This window comes from Anarrhichthys ocellatus, unplaced genomic scaffold (genome assembly GCF_004355925.1).
Source record: "Anarrhichthys ocellatus isolate YVR2014 unplaced genomic scaffold, GSC_Weel_1.0 scaffold3, whole genome shotgun sequence".
Taxonomy (NCBI): Eukaryota; Metazoa; Chordata; class Actinopteri; order Perciformes; family Anarhichadidae; genus Anarrhichthys; species Anarrhichthys ocellatus.
The window spans coordinates 6,238,143-6,258,821 of NW_022280033.1; the positions used below are offsets into that span (position 1 = coordinate 6,238,143).

Below are 20,679 nucleotides of genomic sequence, written 5' to 3' on the forward strand. Positions count from 1 at the left end.
ACACACACACACACACACACACACACACACACACACACACACACACAGACAGACCCAAACACATACACAGGATATGAAGAGGGAAAGAGAGGTAAATGAAATGTTTTCACTTGGAGCCAATTACAAAGAGGAACCATGTCATTATCTGCATTTGCGGATTCTATTTTCCCAAACTACGCTCGGCTGTTGGCTCATTAACAGTAGGGGGGGGGGGGGGGGGGGTCGTTTGGGGGCTTTTTCTTCTCTGTAAATGTGTCTAATGCCAATATTGCCAGGAGGCTGCTTTAGGCCGTTTGGGCAGCCATTTGTCACCACAATCCATCTTGATAATCACTAGCAGCCCATATATAATGCTTTCCCAAGCTAAGTACTGGCAAGAATGTAAGGCAACTCCTTCGCCTCTGCAACATTAAGTGCTTTAGTGGAGGATGAGAGGCAATTAGAGATGCTATGATAGTACATGGTTTCACATTTCAGATCAGGAGGACACCACTTAGCTGCAGTGATTAACACCACCTTCCATTTGCACTTAAAGTTTGTTTAAACTCCTTAGCATACCCTAAGCTTTGCCATTTCGTTTTCCCTTAAGTAGCTTTAAAGGTGCTCAGTTAGAAATTTAGAGCATATCTAGTGCCTCCACACGGCTCTCAATGTGGTGACGACTGACCTGGCAGCCAGCAGCTAATGGTGCTAACATTGCAAACAGCACTAACACTGCAAACAACGGCAACAGTGCTGACCAAGCTCACAGTGTTAACAACCTTCTTGGCGCTTAGGTGGGTGCCATCTTAGGTTGCTAGCTGTTAGCTGTGTCCTCTGCTGCGTAAACTCTTTGCCCACTTTTGGATTAGCTGGCAGTTACTTGTGTCGTCACTACCAAGATGGCGATGGCTGAAACCACCCTCAGCGGCTTATACAGTCTATGGTCGAGACTGCGTTATCAGCGGTAACCGCCGTATGAGCGCAGTGCAGGGCAGCGGCCATTAGCTAGCCAATGGGGCATAACGGCCGGCCAGGGTATGTAAACAAAACACAGAGAAGCTTTGATTACAACACACACAGAGAGGTAGAGGGACTTCATTCTCAGCTCAGGTAGCCCTTACTCCACCTTATCTTTACATAGCAAATAGTTATTTGCTGCTAATGCTCTTAGTCCCGTATATAGCACCTTTAAGGCTGCTAAAATGGCCTTATATCACGCGCTGTCTGACAGAATCGCATTTATATTCTGTACCAGCTTGTTCCAGATCTTTTTGATGCTATTGTTACAAAATAAATATCATCTTTTATAGTTACCATTCCATCAAAAATAAATTGTTGTTCTGTGGGTTTGAACAATGTTTGGCTGCTCAGCATGAGATTGCAATGACTGGTGCACCAGCAGGCCACTGTTAAGGGTTTTAATACTACTTATTTTAAGTCATTTTTGCTCCCACACAAGGTGAAGAAAAACGCTTGATTTTAACAGAAAAAAATCCCACAACTGGCCAAAATACAGCATTCCTTGCAATTGTAATCTGCTTTCCTCAGTGTATTCTTAGTACCTGTTTCATGTGTTAAGAATATGGTTAAGGCTTCCATCAAATACCAGTTTTACTGTATTTAGAGGCTTACAATGAAGTGTTTTCTGTTGCTAAAGAAAGTGTAATGTGTCCGTGTGCTAAATCCTCTTTGACATCAGAGCGGACTGTACAAGGTGGTGCAGTCACCAGAGCGGTAAGAAGGATCAGAAGGCATTTACCGCACGCATACGGTAGAAACACATGCACACATGTGTTCACACACCAACTTGGATGTACATAAGTACACACAAATACAGAAATGATACATACAAAACTGAACACAAAAGAGAATACACACCTGTACACATGAACAGAGAAAAAAATAATATAGATTTTGTACACACAGAACACAAGTTCACTGTGTACATTAACGTCATTATCTCTTAATTCTCTCTTTTTCATATTCACTGGAAAAACTAAACTGATTCTTAATCTCACTGTGATGCAAAGTACAACACACTGTCATCACTCACTAATTATCTCACTCACAACACTAATTCCCTGGAAGCTCCAGCCACTAATTATAGTAATTTAGTAGACACTTTTATCCAGAACACCTTACAGTACCTCGAAGGTGTATATTTTATTACAATGGGTGGCCCCAGTGGGAATCAAACCCTCACTGCTGGCAGAAATACTAAATAGCTGTACAACTACTGCTGGTCGGATTACATGTTTCGGCGCTTAGTCATTCAGAGACTCACTGAGTCATATGAGTGATATGTTGAACCAGCACTCACTTATCTGCACTTTTCTCAGTAAATCCAAGTGGTAGATGATAGTATCACTTGTATAGTCACTGTTTCTGCACATACGCTGCAAAGAATGTCCATTATCAAAGCATTTATCATTGTATTTTTTATTTCCTGTTGATTCAGCCACAGAAGCGGGGGTAATTTAAATGTTGAATTTATGGAGTGACATGGCATTCATTTGTAACTAGTGCATACTCTTTGTTATAGTTGACATTTTAAAACACCCTCAGAAAGTTCTTGCAACGCTGTTGAAAGAGCTCTTTGGCTGTTAAATAAAGTGTTAGAGAGTTGAATAGGTGTTATAGCAGTGAAGCATAAAGTATGGTTTCTGTACCTCTCACCACGGGGTCGCAGCAGGACAGTAACGCGTCAAGGATGCAGTCAAGGGAGGATGTCCACCTTCAGTGGTCCTTGCGTCCGCTTCCAGGTTTCGGTTTCCATGGCAACATAATCTGTAGTATCCTGAGGCTTGTCCTTGCTCCTCTTTTTTTTTTTCCTCTACCAACCAAAGTTTCTAAATCGTGGACTCGATCAATTTTCCATCCCCCTGGACAAGCGGTGTCTCTTTCTAACTATTTCAGTCTAACTGTCTTTTTTTTAGGCTTTTTGTTTTTCGGTTGTAGAGAGAAGCTCCAGATCTCCCGTCACAGAAAGCCCGTATCTTAGTGCCGTGGAGACTGTCTGTAGTCTGTCTTTGAGAGTGGTTGACTCACTGTAAAGCCTGCCTTAGTTTGAATCCCCACCACCCCCTTCCCTCCTCAAAACTGGGAGGGTTTATCCTATTGGTCATTTTGTGAATCAAACCAAGCTTTCTTTCATTTAAGTCTGTCTTTCCCTGTGTCTGTCTCTCTCTGCCTATTGATATTTGTCTTTTATATCTTTTTTTGAAATCCATCCATCCATGATATATAAAACTTTCAAAATGACAGCTTTTCCTTTGTTGTCTTTTTTTTCCATTGTAAGTTTTATTTACCCATATCCCTGTGATTGACATTTACATTTTTAGGAGAGGGTTGACATTTTGCCACCATGAACAATAAAGGACAAAATTGTGAAGAAACAATGATGTCCTTCAATACCCCTAAATTATCCTCGCTCATCGGCACCGTGACCACATCACATTACAACCCATAATCCCCAATCCATAAATCACTCCTCTATGTATGTACCAAGACACACTAACAGAATGCTTTGAAAAATGCCACAATTCACATTCCTCGTTGCAACTGAGACAATAATGTTTGTCTGTTTTGTGGCTCTTGCTAAGCTGACCACTGGGCACAGAGACTGAAAAGAACTGGCTGTCACTTCTGCCATCAAAGAGCCGAAACATCAACAGACCTTGCAAAACCTCACATGGGTACAGTCTGAACAATAACCCCTTCAGCAGACCAGAGGATGATGACACTCTTGCATGACAAAACTTCATTTTTCTGCAGAGTACTGTGGTGCATTTTGCTGATCTGTGTTGAGGAAGAGCTGGTTGCTGAGAGGAGGCAGATCCCTGCAGTAGGAAATAATTTAACACCCTCTAGTGGGCGAAACCAAAAGTGCATTATTCAACTACTTATTGGATTCTTCTAACCCTGCAGAATGAACGAATGAATGCTAAAGTTGCACTTTGTTTGATCAAAAAGTTTGAAGAAATCCAAACCCAGGACATTGTAACAGATAGAGGGCCAACTTTAATAATACAAATAAGTAAAAGTGTCTTTAAATATGGTATAAAAATAAATGCAGGAGAGAATAACAAAGAATTATGTTCTACATGAGACAGGAGACAGTATTTTTGTAATTGTGAATGTGACTTTACAAGTGCAATGAAAACCATATGTAATGCAATAAAATAATGCAAAGCAAAATATATGCACAATAACTAACCATAATAATAATAATCATAATATATATGTATGTATATATATTGTATATTCATTCTGCACAACACTTCCCATAGCGTGACAAAGTATCTGTGAAGCCAGATCATGTAAAGCGATGACATTGGTTAGATTTATCAGTTTAAGCTGTCATTTTACTTTTTTTTTTCTTTTTTTTCTTTTCTCTCTGACATCATTTGTTTCAGCTGGAAGTGAGAGAGGAGCCTCTGATCCAGCAGTTACAATGGAAAGAACTGGAACACTGAATTTGATTTCCGTCAATGGCATTTGTCATCCCGCCAGTCTGTCAGTGTTCTCACAAGTCCAGCAGTGCCTCCTTTCTAAGAATACTGGAAATATATCAGGTACTGTAAGAGGAGAGTGAAGAAGGAAAATCCTCTCCATGGACATGCAACATCCGGTGGACAACAGACGAACAGACGGTCCGGCTCATCGCCCGGCTGAGCCAAGAGCGGATGGACAGACAATGATGACGAAGAGATGAGATGGTCCCCCCCTCTCAATGTCCCAGAGAGAGAGATGGCATTGATTTTAGCATGATGGCACATGACTGGTCAGCTTCTTGGATGCTCGTGGTTTCCCCTGGGATGGGAGAAGAGAAGGAAGGCAGAACAGACAGGTGGAAAAGAGAATGAGGTCAATATGTAAATGAGAGTGAGAGAGAATAAATACGTGTATGTTCTGGTTGAATAACAATATGAGCAGCCATGCATTTGCATTGCATGCACAGTGCAAATTTAAGATTTGAGCTGAATGTAAAATAAATGTAACATTACATATCGTTCTACATATCTAAAAACAGAAAAGATGCAAAAAACAAAAGTGTCTATCACAACATACCTACAGTAATTGGCAGTATCACTGACAATACAACAGCTGACAATGTACAGTGTGTGTTTGTATTGGACATTACCTGGAAGCAAAATCCTTCAGAACAAGTTCTTACTTTTCTGTGGGGACAAAAAAAAGAGACGTTAAGTAAATTTACCATGCAGAGGATTCAGGATTCCATGTATAAATTATTATGTAGAAAATAACGTACTCCATCATTATAAAGGTATTAAAAATAGTCATCTCCAATGTACTGCATTCACATGGTATCTTATCAAAAACATCTAACTGTCATAGCTAAATCTTCTTTGCCAGAATGGCAGGCAGTGGACGTGTAGGAGGCATGAGACAGAGCAGGTTTTGAACACAAAAATACAAGTGTGCAATTCAGAATTATTCATCATGTTATGAAAGCCTCTACGTCTCTGGTATTCATAATGGTTTCTTCAAACCCAAAAGGAGTTCTGATCAGCGACTCCACCATCCACACCTGCAGCAGACTCTGTTAATAAAATGTTGTCTTCACTCTGTCTGCTCCTCATTGCTATTGCTGGCAGCCAGGTACCATTTAGTTTGATCTGGTTTGCACCTTTAAGCAACCCTACCACATACATCGCTGTATTGAGGAATTGTATATCCACATCAGACACAGTACATTATTTGTAGGAGGACATTTACTTGATCCTGCTCATGATGTTCTAAACCATTATGATTTTCTGCCTCTTAGTGGTTAAAAAGGTCTGTGTTACTGAGTAGAATTAAATCAACCCCGCCCCTGTCGCAGGATATGTCACTAAAGGTTAGTGCAACAGCAACTATATTGTGTGAATGGCAGGACACTGGGTGCTAGGAAGACAGGTTTCAGCATCACTAAAGAGTCAGCATATACCTGCATTTAGTTCTCTACATCTTATTGCTATTTTCAAACTAAGATTTCATCCAATGTTTTGAAGCATGTTTTTTTTCACCTTCTTCTTGGCCTGTAATAACTCCTGGTAGGCACTGGAGCGGATGAATCGGCTGTAGGAATCACTCTTCATCAACTTGTAGATGTGTTCCTGTTGTAGAAACACATAATGTGAAAATAATTTACAAAAGCACAGGTGCAGGAGCACATCATGCTGAGTGGAATTGGATAAAATGCAATATTTCATTGACCACCAAAACAGAGTTGTGATTCATAAATTGCAACATAAACTGTTGCTGTTGTGACAGTTGCAAATAATACAGTTTCAGATCACAAGCAACATTCCAGTCAGTTGAACTTGTCCCTGCTTATGTACAGAACATGAACAGAAATTAGCTGTGGATATGATTTAACGTGTTTGTATCATTTGAACCTGTGCATCCTCAAAGGCGTAGCGTCCAGGATCTTTGACGTTCTGGGTGGTTTTGCCGTAGCTCTTGGAGTCCACGTTGATGGCACTGGGCGCTCCGGGGGCCAGAAACTCCTGCCAGATCTCCTGAACCCGGGTTGGAACTTCTCTGATGGGACGCTTCTTTAGTTCCTGGACCGCCAGCCAGAACCTACAGCCCAAAGGTAAACAATGCAGTAGCTCTGACCACAAATTAAAAGTGGCACAAATTAAAAGTGGCACAAGTAATAGTAAACCATGTAAATCAGCTTTTATTCACACATTTTATATAATAATTAAATAATTCCTTTTGAGAGCATTTAATGTTGGACAGTTACAGCACCATGCAGCAAGTTCAATTTCAAAAAGTTAGGGTTTACAGGGTCAATATGTCCATTAATAGCAGCATGTTTCAGGTTAGTGATACATCCGTTCAATTATAGGAGAGTTAAAATGATGCTCAACAGACTGAGATATTAAATTACAATTCAATTAAACTGACCACATTATGAGCTTTGGGCAGAAACAATACAGGCATGTACCATCAGAGGGAGCAGAAAAGCTATGCTGCACAGTGGTTGCTCTATTCATATTAAGCTGTTTGCATGCATCTTTGATACTCTGCAGCATTCCTGTTACCATGAATAAATCAATTAACATAATATTCCTTCCCACCTGTGTTATTCTAGAAACAGCTACTGTGGTGCATTCTCTTTTTAAACGCTGCACCCACCAGCTCTCCCTGCTTCGATTAAACAATTTCACTGTATTACCTCTTATACAAGAAAAAAGCACTGACCCCAGTAATAACAATGATGGTTGTTAGCACGTTATTATGTGTGCAGACAGTAAAAAAGTGAATATTATTGATCATGTCTCTCACCAGTAGAGAACCACAGAAAACCAATGTTCAGCTATTCCAGTCAAACCACATGAGGACACGAGCGCTATGTTTGTGTGTATCATATAGTGAATGTGAACATTTCAACAATGTGTGCATGTGTGCGTGTGACTTTGTGAGTGTTAAATCCTCCACAGTCTTTCACGTGTGCATTTATGTGCGTGTGTTGTTTTTAATGACGTTGTGGCGACAAATATCTGTTCACACAGTCACATTGTGAAGACACAAAATCTGGTCCCACAAAGTTAACCGTTTATTTTAGGCTTACGACTTGGTTTGTGGTTGAGGGAACAATTTGCAAAGGTTCAGGCAGCTGTAAGGGTTGTGATTCAGCATGTGGCAATTACGCTTGAGGGCACAGTCCGTAATTCTGATTACAAAAAACATGACTGGATCCAGCTATCTTACCAGCTATATTATTTAGGCACTTCACCTGAGTATATCTACTTTGTGCTACTTTATACTTATTTCATTTCAGAGACAAATGTACTTCTTACTATAATTATTTTACAGCTAAAGTTATTGTTGCTTTGCAGATATTACATATTAAACATAAAATCATCTTATAAAATATGATGAATTGTTGTATATTAAATTCTAATAAGAAATTTGATGACGTAAAATATTGATTTGCACACTGTGGAGTAAAGCATGGCAGTATATTAAATATGAATATATTAAATCAGCTGAGAAACAACATGCTTTGTTATTTGGGTGTGAGTCACACTCTCTAATTATGTATCTGATTATAATTCATATTAATGAAGTCAAAAAAATTGATTGAAGCTTTAAGGTTAGTTCAAGCCTCCAGGGGATTCATGGCAAGACAATGTTCTCATGAGTGTTTTGTGTTGGTGAGTACCTGAGATTCTCTGAGCTGAACTCAGACTCCAGGAACTTGAGGAACTGCTCTCTTCCCACTGGATCTTTGAGAACCTCATCGATGCCAAAAGCCCACCTCTTTACCCTCTGCTGGCCTGGCTCCTTACTGAAAAAGGACACACCAAAATGCAACACGTCTTTCTCAGAGGATGCATGTGTGCAACAAAACACACCTAAATATATCAACTAATCTACGTAAAATGTATCTAGACATGTATCACCCACCTGGCTTCAAGCTCCCAGAGTGTGGCGTCGTCTGAGATCCAGGGGTTTGAAGGGTCTGGAGGCGTGAGGAAGGGGTCGTATTCGATGTACTGCTCTGTGTAGGCCAGCAAACTGTTTTTTTAAGGAAAAACATCAAAAGCATATGAATGACAGCAATGTATATCACTGGTGGACATTTGGCATATAATATCTAGTTCTCACATCTCAGCAAATTGTGCTCCATGATTATACCTTCCTGTGAGTGATTATGAATGAGTTTGTATATACTGTATATATATGAGTTGAATTCCTCATTCTTGCAGAACGCACCTCTCTTTCCACTGAAGGAAATGGCTATCTGGAATCGCCAGCGCTGACGCCCACTGAAGGCATTGTTTGGGCCCAATCACTCTCCAAGGTCATCGGAGCTCTCAATTCAACGCCATGTTAGACTGTTTAAAGGCTCAATAAACAGATCGATGGCTAAACTGAATAAAGACACACAGACCATCGCTCACCTCTCCGCCACTTTGGACATTTTCAGTCGATGCCTGTCTAATTGCAATTGCCAAAAGCTGATCTGAAACCACAACATGGAATAATTAGCATGCATCAGTGTCTATGAAGTCACAATAAATTGTTGGTTTGCAAGAATATTTAAACAAGAACTGCACGATATTTTTATTATTTTACAGTGCAGTTCAAACTTTGTACTCTTAGTAGTTATGTACACATCACATATTTATTAAAATGTGTAATATGACTAGAATTACAGATAAAAAAAACAAGAACTACAGTTGCAATTTCAGTGCTAGCATTGACTTCAAATGTTTAAATATTCTGTTTTTATTAGGAGAGGTCTAACCTGTTCCTGCAGTTCTTCTTCTGTAGGCTGCTTGGCCTCTGGGGCGGGGGTGTGGGTTGGGCTGTGGGTACGGATATCATTCTGCAGCCCATACACAGACTGAGATGATAAAAAACACATACAAATTAAACTGAATATCAGTAATAGTAGCCTTATATCTACTGACAAGCACACAAGGAACAATAAGTCTGTCTCTTCATGTATGTGTTACAATGCTATCAACCCTGACCTTAACAGAAAGGTGTATCAGTGGGGAGATGTGTCGTACCTTTCTGGTTTTGTGGGGGTTTTTCATTCTGGACGACTTCTTTATGTCAACTTCTGTTGTGTTCACACATCCAGGCTGTGAGAAGAGTGAAGAGAAAATCATAAAATTCTGTTAGTTCATCTTAAATTGAATTATAAAAACTTCAGGTGTTTATGCTTTGCCCTCTAGCATGACACCACAAATGGTAAAGGTACAATTTCGCCACCATTACATGAGTTTTTAGGTAATAAAATCCAATATGCTTCGCTGGACTGTGAAGCGATGCTCAGAAGTCTCCGGGACAGTGTGTCATATGCTGGTTAATTAAACATGAAATGTGTCAATTCTAGCAAAACAAGCAAACCAGCGGGAAATAGTGTGCAAATTTTGGCTGATTGAACAAGTGGTCTAATCTAGGTCTCTTCCAGAAGAACAGAACGAAGTAGCTTGACAGCGTCACTGTGAAATTTGAAATAATATTGATTATGTTGCTCCAAGGATGCATAAATTGAACTCATTTTCCAATTAAGCATGGAGCAGCGGCTTTCAGACAAATACAGCAGAGGAGACCCTGTGACCTCAGGGGGAAAATAAACGTTAATGCCAAGCAAGTGTGTCTGAACAAGGTAAAGAGCAGCAGTGAAGCTGATGTGTTGTGACAGTTATTGATGTGGCATTTCATGTGTATGGCAGAGGAATAGACGACGGAGGATTTACAGTGTGTTCACCTCTTTTCTCTATTCACGTACAGCTCATGTATAAATAACATGAACTGCATAACATTTTCAAACCAATATTACTTTGTCGCACAGCTTGATGCAGGTGAGATATGTCGAATGGATTAATATAACCCAGAGAGCATAATGTGTATATTATATCAACAGTATGTCATTTTGATTCTGTGTGTGTGGTGATCAGTGTGAAATTATTTTTTCAATATCGTTCTCTTTCGCAGAAACATTTCAGATGATATTGATAATGTCAGCAATTATAATGGTAACAGCAAAGGTGACGATGACGACAACATCAGCAATTTCACTCACCACTGGTCTGTGCACGTCCCAGAATGCTCTTTCCTGACTGTCGAGAATTTTCCTCTCAATTTTGTCTCTTTTCTTATCCACTCTGAGGAACAAAAAGGGAGTTCAGAACCGTTTTTTACAGAGCATGTTGCTTATTCCAACACACATATGACGCATTTACTCCATCACATGTTTAATGTGCAGCTCATCTGTGAAGTTGTGTGCTGGTAATCACAGGGAAGTTGTAATAAACCACTAAATTCAATCATGTCAGAATGAGCGTGTAAGAGGACTCACTCAATGCATGTGTGGTTCTTATAGAAACCTACTTCGCTTGTGCTTCTGCTTGCATAAAAATGAACTCCCATTTCCTGGCGAAAGCTCTCTGTAGCCTTGCTAAGCTCTCCTGCAAGTGAAACAAAGAACAATCGAGGTGGAAAAAAAGGCTTTTGAGGGATCTGGGCTGATTATGTTTACTGCGCATGATGTGTACAGTGCACGGCTGGATACCATCTTTAATGATCCCTGGTCACTCACAAAAGAAAGAGTATAACTAACCCGGTGATTCATTTAATAGCTTTGGTGAAAGGAAAGTTACAAATGATGCAGTGGCACACAGAAAAAACAAATGTTCTGAGTTCCTCTCTCACTTACCGCTTCATAGTCTGCAAGCTCCAGACGTGCTTTATTTTGCATTGTTCTTTTGCAGAGGTAAACAGCTGGGAGACGGAGGGAGACAGAGAGGTGGGTGATACACAGAGAAAGGGAACTCAGCTTGGTTTTAGCAGTCTTAAGTGGCCCTGCCTTTACTCATGTAATCCTCTCAACTGCACATTTAAACTGGCCTGCAAATCACAAAGGTCATTGGCTGTGCATGGTGTCTGAGCTCCTGTCACAGTGTGTTTTGATTATTTGTGTGTGTTTGTGCGCGCCTGACTTTTGATGTCTTCCTGTACTATCATCATCCCTTCATCCCTTTGTTAACTGACCATTATGTGGAAGCTTCATTATGCCATTACAGTGTTTTCATTAAGGCGCATCGTTCATGTGAATCAGTTGCTACATCTGAGACACTCTAACTTCCCCTAACACTCACAGGATTATTCCCACAGCGAGCATTAGCCCTTTTCCTCTCCCACAACTCAAACAACAGATGAAAGATCTGCAAAGCTGCAGCTATGCGCTCAAATGATTTTTGGCATTATGAAATGTTTATCTCCACTCGTCTGTAAACAATGAAGAGCTCGTCCCTGTATCAGTATTAAAGCCTTCAGCTAAATGTGCACAACAGGTGCACGCATACAAACACATCCCTGGGTTCAGTGGGTCACTGTAATCAGTCTGTGTCAGTCAGAGAGTATGAATAGAAGTGTGATAGAGAGGACACTGTTGTTGCATGCTAACAGCACTATAACTGATTGTAACTGTGGGCCAAGCATATAAACTAAATGTGATTTAATGTTTCTTCCTACAATTTTCATGCTGCAGTTGCATCATTTGTGTTTTGTCTTTTGGCGTTTTGGTTACACCAGCAGTATTAACATATCTGGTGGACAAATGCACTACACAAACAGTGTGCATCATTTGACTCTCTTCAGTACTGCACAATGTTAAAAAGCAGGAATTAGACTATAACAGAGCAGCTCTCTCACCATAGTCTGTGTTTTCTGGTTCCCAGCAGTTTGATGGCCAAAAGTATGGAGTCTGAAGGGAAAAACAGGTCATTAAGAAACAAAACTAAAAGAAATCTTTGACAGCGTACAGCTAACCACATGGTGTTTTGAGTCAAAGTGTGCACCGTCATGCGAGGTTGGCATGCGGTCACAGTCCTGCATCTGTCACAAACAAATATTTTGTTGAATAATGGGTTCGGTATAACGTCTAAAGCACATAAGCTCCTTTCAGCGAGCACAGTGACCAGACACCGGCATGAATCCTGACCCTCCTCGGTTGCACTGTATGCACTGGACTGGCATCAGATGAAAAGCGATTACTCTTAAAGAGCAAAGTAAAGCCTGCTACCAACACAAACAGCCTGGGGCATTTATTTACATTGGTTAGTTCTGAGCTGCACACTTGGGGGAGCTCACTGGCTGCTAAATCACTAAAACTGTCAATCCCACTATTAACATTCAGAGTAATGTGTTTTATTTTCTTCTTTACTCATGAACCTGTAAGAATTATGAGGCACAGCAATTCCTAATCACCGTTTTGACTCCAGCATATTACACAGAGGCAGTTTAAAAGATGTATCATGACTTCAGTTATTAGAGTTGGAAATTTGTCACTTGTAAAGTGAGGTTTGTACTTTGCAGCAAGGAAGGAGCTTTGAAATGTCAGGACATATTTGTATTTTTTATTATCTCGGCCAGGAGATTATGTAATCGGTAGCGTTCGTGTGTGTGTGTGCATCACTGTGTCCGTCTCTCTGTTCACAACTTTGCAAAAGAATACATGGAACAAATAACAATTGATCAGTCCTAGAAATCTCCTGCAAACCAGTCAGACCACATCACTCTGGACTCTTTGAATTAAATCTTAAAACTGTCTGTTCATAACATGAACATAAGCAAACATGTTCTCTATATATGATGAGATAACACATATTATAACATTGATTGCCATTGATTTCTAAAGTTTCATAGATAAGATCCATCAACACAAATACAAATCAGAGTATTACTATTATTGTTCTTACCTGAAACCTATAGAAAGTGCCATCATCTTTGAGAGTGAGGACGTGGTCTGAGATGGGGAAGAAGTAACCATGTGCAGCCATCAGAGTTCCTAGGTGAAGAGCTTCCACTGGGAGAAAACACAGAAATAAAGTCCACTTACAACTTGATGTAATATTGTACACCAGCACATATAACTTTACTTTAATTTACTGTACATAAAACACACATCGATCCATCTAGTACAAGCATGGTTTGGGATTGTGTTAAAGAGTTCAACATTTCAGAAAGAAAACCTCTCTCAGAAATGTGTCTTTATGCTAAACAAATCTAACCGGCTGCTGCCTTTAATTTAAGAAACTGATATGAGAGTGGTATCAATCTCATCAACTAACTCTCCACCAGAAAATTAATAAGCATGATTTCCAACATGTCAAACGTTTCCTTGAAGGGTCAGGGTGATAAGGCCCTACTTTTAATTTATCTATCATCTTTAAATGCTCTTTAATCAGATTATACGAAGCCATTAAACGATCATTAGAAGAAGATTTTCTAATTATCCTGCAATCAATAGTTCCTCATCACAGATCTTGAGCTGGCATGATGTTCTTTATTCACCCTTCAGCCCCAGGTAGGAATTCATTTGTGACAAACTGATCAGAATAAACACCAGGACCTTATTAGAAGCTGCTAATCTGACAATAATAATATATTAATACACCTTATTTATATAGCATTTACAAAAGGAAATAAAACTAGACAAGGCAGATAAAATGAGAACAAGGTCAAAGGACATGAGCACAGAGGAAGTAAAGACAACGAAAGAATAAGACCTGTTAAATAGGAATAAAAACACTATAATAGTGTCTGACTCTGCTTTGAAAGGATAGGCAGGTCTCCCATCCAACCAAACAGCACAGCAGGACGTCCCGCTGATTAGCCCACCATCAGCTGGAGAGGCGGAACTCATCAGTCGAATCACCTGGTGTTGTGCTTGGTTGGAGCGAAAACCTGCTTCCCTCCGGCGCTCCACGGCACATGGTTGACTCTCCCTGATTTAAAACCATCAGATAATGAAAACATGTAATCATCATCAGCTATGTGTCTCATCTGCCACCAGTTACTCCCTACCACTTACTCCCTGCTGTTCTCAACCTGTGTCATGGTGTCAACGTCTATTATTCATGTTTAGTATAATGTCTCCACAATTTTCGGGGTAAAACTGGCTTTTTGTGGGTGATAATGAACAGTATAGGAAACTGTTTACATGTTGTTTTCATACAATAGTGTTCCTGTCTATTTCTGCCGTGATTATTGAAAGTTGGATGTGAAGCCCGGGGGAGTCTGGCAGTAAACTTTGATCTTAACTCACTAATAAGCTAACAGATGGATAGGTTGAAATGCTTGACATAGTCTAAATAGGCAGAGTTATGAATGCTTTAACAGGAGCTTAATGTATGCATGAATAAAATATCCATATCTCTGCTCTCTCTAAAACATACACACACATCCACATATCCACACACACTGGGTGAATGCGTGTGTGGGATGAATATAGATTGGCTTTTGCTTTAGCACGGAGGTGACTGTGACAGCTTCGAGAGGTCAGGATGCTGATGTGAATGCGTGTGTGTGTGTGTGTGTGTGTGTGTGTGTGTGTGTGTGACTAGGCTCCATTTATTAATAAATGATGACTCATAAGTTATTTAAACCTGTTTACTTATAAACACACCCCTTCCTCCTTATCCACTGCACTATTTCTTACAGCAATAATATCCCACATGTATATAAAAATGATTGTATGTATTTTTGTGTGTTATTAAGTCAGAAGAAAATAGAGTCTTCTATGTCAAAGAGCTACAGGGACTATAGGCGTGTGTACGTCATCTGCCTCTGTCCACGAAATACAGGGTTATTCAAGAACAGACATTTACAAGCAAACATCCACTCATCCATATATCCTTTTACTTATTATCCATTCAGAATTGTTTTGTCAGATGAAAGTCAACAAAGTATGGAAAATGCCATCTGGGACAAGGAAGTTGGAGCTTGCTGTCTCCTATTCTTCAACCGCTGGGATGATCTGCTCTCATTTTGTGTGCTACCTGTTTGCTCAGCCTCTCTGCTTCTGTTGAAGTGAAGCTGAGGGGTTTTTTTCTGATGCCGTTTGAGGGATGAATGTTGAATGTCATCCCCGCAGACATGAACTGATTTCTCTAAATCCTCAAAGCAGTCCTGACACTGCATTGCCGGCTGGTATTTCAAATTTAGGAAATCATCCAGCACAAGTTAAAAGGCAGATACATCAAATTAGATCAAGCTGAGCAGCGTGTGCTAATTTAGTATCCAGAGCAAAGATTTCATTTCTTTCAGCGCGAAGAAAGAAGGGGTAGAGGTAATGATTTTACATTTACTGCTGTAACAAAGTTGTTGTGCACTTGTTCTTTTTCGGCTATTTAAAAAATGTTACTTAAGAAGCCTACTACTTATCACAGGTATATCACATTTCAAGTCGCATCCGTTACAGAGTAGGAACAACACTGTGGAGGAATGAAACAGAATAAAGGCAGCTGCAGCAGAGAAGAAGCTGCAAGTGTGTTTAACATGTGCATGGTTTCTGCTATGGTGAGGTTTTATTCTACTTTTGTTTTAAAAGGAAATTTCAGGAAAATGCAAGACGTTTTCTGTGATATCCATAACTCGTATTTTTTGTAGATCCTTTTTCTTGGATTCTTGTGAGGCTACACCGAGAAAAGCAGTTGTACATTTATAATTGATAATCAGTTGTAGGCAGCAGACGCAGAGTGTCTCTGTTGGTTTGGAGAAAGAGGTCTTGTTGCTGATGTTATATGTAAATTTATATTTAATGCAATCTATTTTTCTCAACAGTAGCATCATATCTCCCCCTCCCCCCTCCCAAATACGCAGTACTTATATTAAATATTTGGGTACTCCTTCCACCTTTGATACAAAATATACATTGTGCTGGGCCCAAAAGAATAAATCTGAACACGCAAAATCAGACTAAAGTGATCGCGGGTTCTCCGGGGGATGAATAAAAGATCAACCAACATTGTTTAGTTTTGTTGCTTAAGAGTCTATAAAGGTCAATTCCTGGTAGCAAGAGAGCTTCTGGCTTCCATTTAACATATTGCAGAGTTTTCTATAAGCTTTATAGCTGACTAAACCTTGGACTGGAATTAGTCAAGTTGTCAAGACAGGCCGGCCTCGGAGTCTGGGGGGGAAACACCCTTTGATTTCATCATATTACCAGCTCTGTGCCAAACACCCAGCAGTTTGGAGCCCTGCCAAGTGGAGTGTGGGAGTATTCTTCCAGCTGAGGGTTATCGAAATACAACAGAAGGGATTCTGTTTTTGTAGTTATATTTAGATTATTATTGTTTACACTATGCAGTCGGCGCTGTTGTGAGATGTTGAGATGATGAAAAATCTTTGTTTTAATCATTAACTACTGCATTCAGTACTTTTTAGTTCCTGTGTCTTTTTATTTTAACTCCGCTGCATTTTTTGATGAGCTCAGGAGGTGGGGATAGAGGATTCATAAATGTGCAGCTGAATGATTAAGGAGACTGGTTAAATAATACTGACACTATTTTATAAATCCATGCTTTTCTTTTTAAGTTATAATCTTTTATATGCCAGGCTAGCAGTGTACAGAAGGATGGTCTGACTGAAAAAATATAAGAGTGACTCTGGAGTCTGATGAGGAGGAGGTTTAATAGAAAGTTGGAGGAGAAGTCCAGGACCATTATACAGAACAGTATGTACCCTCGCCATGCTGACGTCGTGCGTCAGAGATCATTTTACCGTTCCCTTGTGTTCCACTGAGCGGATTAGGTGCTCTTTCATATGCAATTCACCCTGCTAATAACACACAGGTACACACTCACCGACAGCTTTTTTGTTGATGATGTGGTGAATTTTATTCATCTGGTGTTGTTTAGTCATTTCAAGTGTTTTGATTGTCGCAAGTTGACAACTAAATTCCCCCCACAGGGATCTAAATTATCATATGCTAAACTTGTTCATGTACGTATGTGTTAGGAGCATCATGACAACCTGTTTTTCACAACTGGGATGGCATTTAAAAAGTATTAGCGTCCCAGTGAAACTGAATTCAGAGCCTCTACAGCTTCTGTACTTTGACGTATTTCACAGTGAAACTCAATATTTGAGCTGTGCACACTTACAAGAGGGATTCAAATCAAATCCTTGGCATTTGTTTGGACCACTTAAAAGCGGGCGTTGCTTTGAGTTTAGTGCAATACGAAGCTACCAGGCGGCAACCTCCGGTCCTGAAGAGTGAAGCTGATGCGGCAGTGCCTTAAACCTGCATTCTTTCTAGTGGCCAGCAAGAGGCGACTCCTAGGGTTGCAAAAATGTGGTCAGATTGTATGCAAGTCTATTAGAGTGGAGTTTTCCACACATATTTAGCCGCAACATGTGAACTGCCCCTTAACAAGCCGTCCAGATTTTAGTACGGTTGTGATATCACAACTTTACAATATATGTCATTAGCCTTGCTGTCACCTGTCCCTCGCTATCCCCGGTATGTGGTCTTTGTGCTCCCTTCTCTTTTTGCCAGTTCGTCATTGTTCTTTGTATCATACATACATTCCAGCCATTGTTCGTAGGGTTTACTTCCTCCCAGTGTTTAGTGTTCTGGTTGTTTTTTGGATTTAGTTTCCTGCCTGCTTCTCAATTCTCACCCTTTCAATTTCATCAATACATCATCAAGCGCTTCCTGCTTCCTCCTCATCAGTTCCTCTGCGTTTGGGTCCTAACCTGCACTTTCTGAGATATTGACATTTTACAGTATCTATTTTAGTAATAACATGATCTTATTGATACACCTGAAGGGATTTATTTTCAGACAGGTCTTAGGTCAGAAGAGCTACAGACTGCTGGGATTGATCAGAATGATGATATAGCAAAGCTAATTCATACTGTAAGTGACTGAGTGAATCATCCCATTAACTCCTTTGAACCTCAGGCTGTTTTTGCTCAAATATCACTTTATTTACAGGCTTATGTTACTGTACTGTTACTGTAGGCATGACATACAGTTTATTGCTACAAATATTTTTCATGAATTGTGTTACTTCAATTAGCATGTCAGCTACACTGAGCCCATGTTTTTTAAGCTTTATATTTACATTTTTGTGGAATATGCACCCTGGAGAGACCAGATCTGAAGTCAGTCTTTTGGATTGGATTCATGGACGTTTATCTGTGATGCATTAGGGATCAAGTGAAGAGTAAGTAGAAAGAGTAAGTCACACTGGTTTCAATTCAATGTGTTAAAAACCATATACTTTTTTCAGAAGAGCAGCCCTTTTGTCAATTTTGAGATCCCTGATGTACAACTAAAATTTAGTATGTCTGTTGTGACCGCTTGAGGTTGTAGATCATTTCAGCCTGTGGCTCCTCATTCACATTTAGCTTCTCAATGTTTCCGATCCCTTTGTCAGCTGTCTGAACTGCACAATAGTTCTGTCCCAAAAGATATCAAACAATTTTGAGAGAATCTTTAGAGACAGGAATTTGCATCGGCTAATCAACTAGAATTTGAGACCACAAAGATTGCAAAATAAGAGGATAATAAGGTCATCTGGAGTGTGTCTGTATATTACCTGCGGCATTTATTTTGATATATAACCTAATCTGCCTTTACATAATAAACATGCTGCTATCGTGCTGTGAGCCAAATTAATTGCATTTCACTTTGCTGTTTTTGTCAACCCCGCCAGGAGCTTTTCTGTGCTGAAGTCACTTAGTTTTGGACAACACTCTGTTCACCACCGCAGGGCAATTGACAGCTTGTTTTGTGTCTGTTTGCAAAAAGAAAATGCACTGATTTAAATAAAAAGGGGGGGAAAAAAAGTGTGTGAAAGGACAGAGAACATCTGCTTGTTTGCACCTGTTTTCAGACCCTTCACAAAATGTTAGTTTATGTGCATTATGTTTTGGAATACTATTTGGAAGAGCATTTTCACTATTGCAGGTGACACAAAATGTAACACAATAAATGTTAATTTGAACGAATGACATGGCCTCAGTGAACCGTGCAACAAAAATCAACATTCTTTGTCCAGTCCCAGCACATTAAGCAGAAGTGATTTGTCAGGCTTTCTTGTTTTTTTGTGGTTTACTTCTTTTGTTTTTGTTTTGGCATATCAGAGGTGCAGCGCTACAGATACATTAATAATCACAGTGCTGTCTGAGGCATGGGGCAAAGCATAATCTCTCGGGCAAATTTAAATAACTTTACTCGAACAAGTTTCTCGATGTAAATGAAAAGACAAAAAGTGAACTACAGCACAGGAACAATCTGTGCGCTCTGGAAGGTTCAACTGCTATCAAACAATGCAGAGATGTTTTATCATGATCCAACTGCTTCCTAGTGCTCTTAAAAACCACACACATGAATTAGAGCGTGCTTTTCTGACCTTTCTGATACAAACGCACAATTGACACATTTCGGAAAAGACAGGCAGATCCTTGCATACAAATGAAACGACACACAGAGGAATTGTGAGTTGATGAGTCCGCTGAGTATCAGGAGCTGGCTGAACTATGAATACTGAGGGACACACCAGAGCAGACAAACACTGATATGTACACCCACACACAAACACTCCGATATCCAAATAAACACACACCTACAGTACATACACAAACATTTTAAACACTTATAAAAGTGTTTTCCACACTGTTAGCTATATTTCTGTATCACCATATTTAATGCAAGCATGCAACCAGTTTAAATTTTTCACAACCTGCCCACTTTTGAGTCATTCTATGTGCAATAAGAGGCTCAAACAATTATCTGACAACTTCCTGTCTAGCTCTACTTATCACATTGGAATAAAATAAGAATAATAAGAAAGAAAAATGCAGAACTGTGAATTTATATATTTGTGTGTGTATATATATATATATATATATATTTATACACACACTCACTCTCTCTCTCTCTCTCTCTCTCTCTCTCTCTCACACACACACACACACACACACGCACACACACACACACACACACACACACAATCCAGTATACATTGGTTCCACAAAGGCATGTAGTTCCCCTCACAACCACCAGGAAGCTTTGAACTATACAGCATAAACAACTGTAAAACTGGCACCATTTAAAGTATGCCAAATTAGCTTTTTTAAATGGATCAATGGATGTTCAGACAACTAAAACTGGATTACTTTGACACTGAAGCCAATTTAAAAACCTGTTGATTCTCAAGCAAGTTCTGGAGTAGGCTATCAAGAGTGTCGTTTTTTCTATGATTTATGCATTTAGGAGATAAAGATATCATCGGAAAGTAACACTAAGTCTATAAGTCTTTAAATAATGTCTGTGTGTTCTCACGTCTGTAAGTTATGACAACTAGAAGGAGTGTGATTTTGGTGTTTGTGGTTTGTGGTGTTTGTGTGCTAAGGGTGTTTGTGTGC

The 20,679-nt window shown here is 39.7% G+C and overlaps 2 protein-coding genes across 2 annotated transcripts in view; both read right to left on the reverse strand.

Annotated features, from left to right (window-relative positions):
• Nucleotides 1–3,617, reverse strand: part of grem2a (gremlin 2, DAN family BMP antagonist a) — an 8,518-nt gene extending 4,901 nt beyond the window's left edge. The window contains exon 1 of the mRNA XM_031838985.1: nt 2,652–3,617. The gene's annotated coding sequence lies outside the window, so the exon portion shown is untranslated. The remainder of the gene's footprint in view (nt 1–2,651) is intronic.
• Nucleotides 3,618–3,763: 146 nt separating this feature from the next.
• The window catches only part of rgs7a (regulator of G protein signaling 7a), a 52,141-nt gene continuing 35,225 nt past the window's right edge, over nt 3,764–20,679 (reverse strand). The window contains exons 5-18 of the mRNA XM_031838973.1: nt 13,218–13,324; nt 12,172–12,223; nt 11,174–11,238; nt 10,849–10,925; nt 10,541–10,622; nt 9,519–9,593; nt 9,251–9,349; nt 8,904–8,965; nt 8,407–8,517; nt 8,162–8,287; nt 6,384–6,570; nt 6,012–6,101; nt 5,126–5,162; nt 3,764–4,794 (exon numbers count right to left, since the gene is read on the reverse strand). Coding sequence (XP_031694833.1) covers nt 5,142–5,162; nt 6,012–6,101; nt 6,384–6,570; nt 8,162–8,287; nt 8,407–8,517; nt 8,904–8,965; nt 9,251–9,349; nt 9,519–9,593; nt 10,541–10,622; nt 10,849–10,925; nt 11,174–11,238; nt 12,172–12,223; nt 13,218–13,324 — 1,154 coding nt within the window. The 3' untranslated portion in view covers nt 3,764–4,794; nt 5,126–5,141. The remainder of the gene's footprint in view (nt 4,795–5,125; nt 5,163–6,011; nt 6,102–6,383; nt 6,571–8,161; nt 8,288–8,406; nt 8,518–8,903; nt 8,966–9,250; nt 9,350–9,518; nt 9,594–10,540; nt 10,623–10,848; nt 10,926–11,173; nt 11,239–12,171; nt 12,224–13,217; nt 13,325–20,679) is intronic.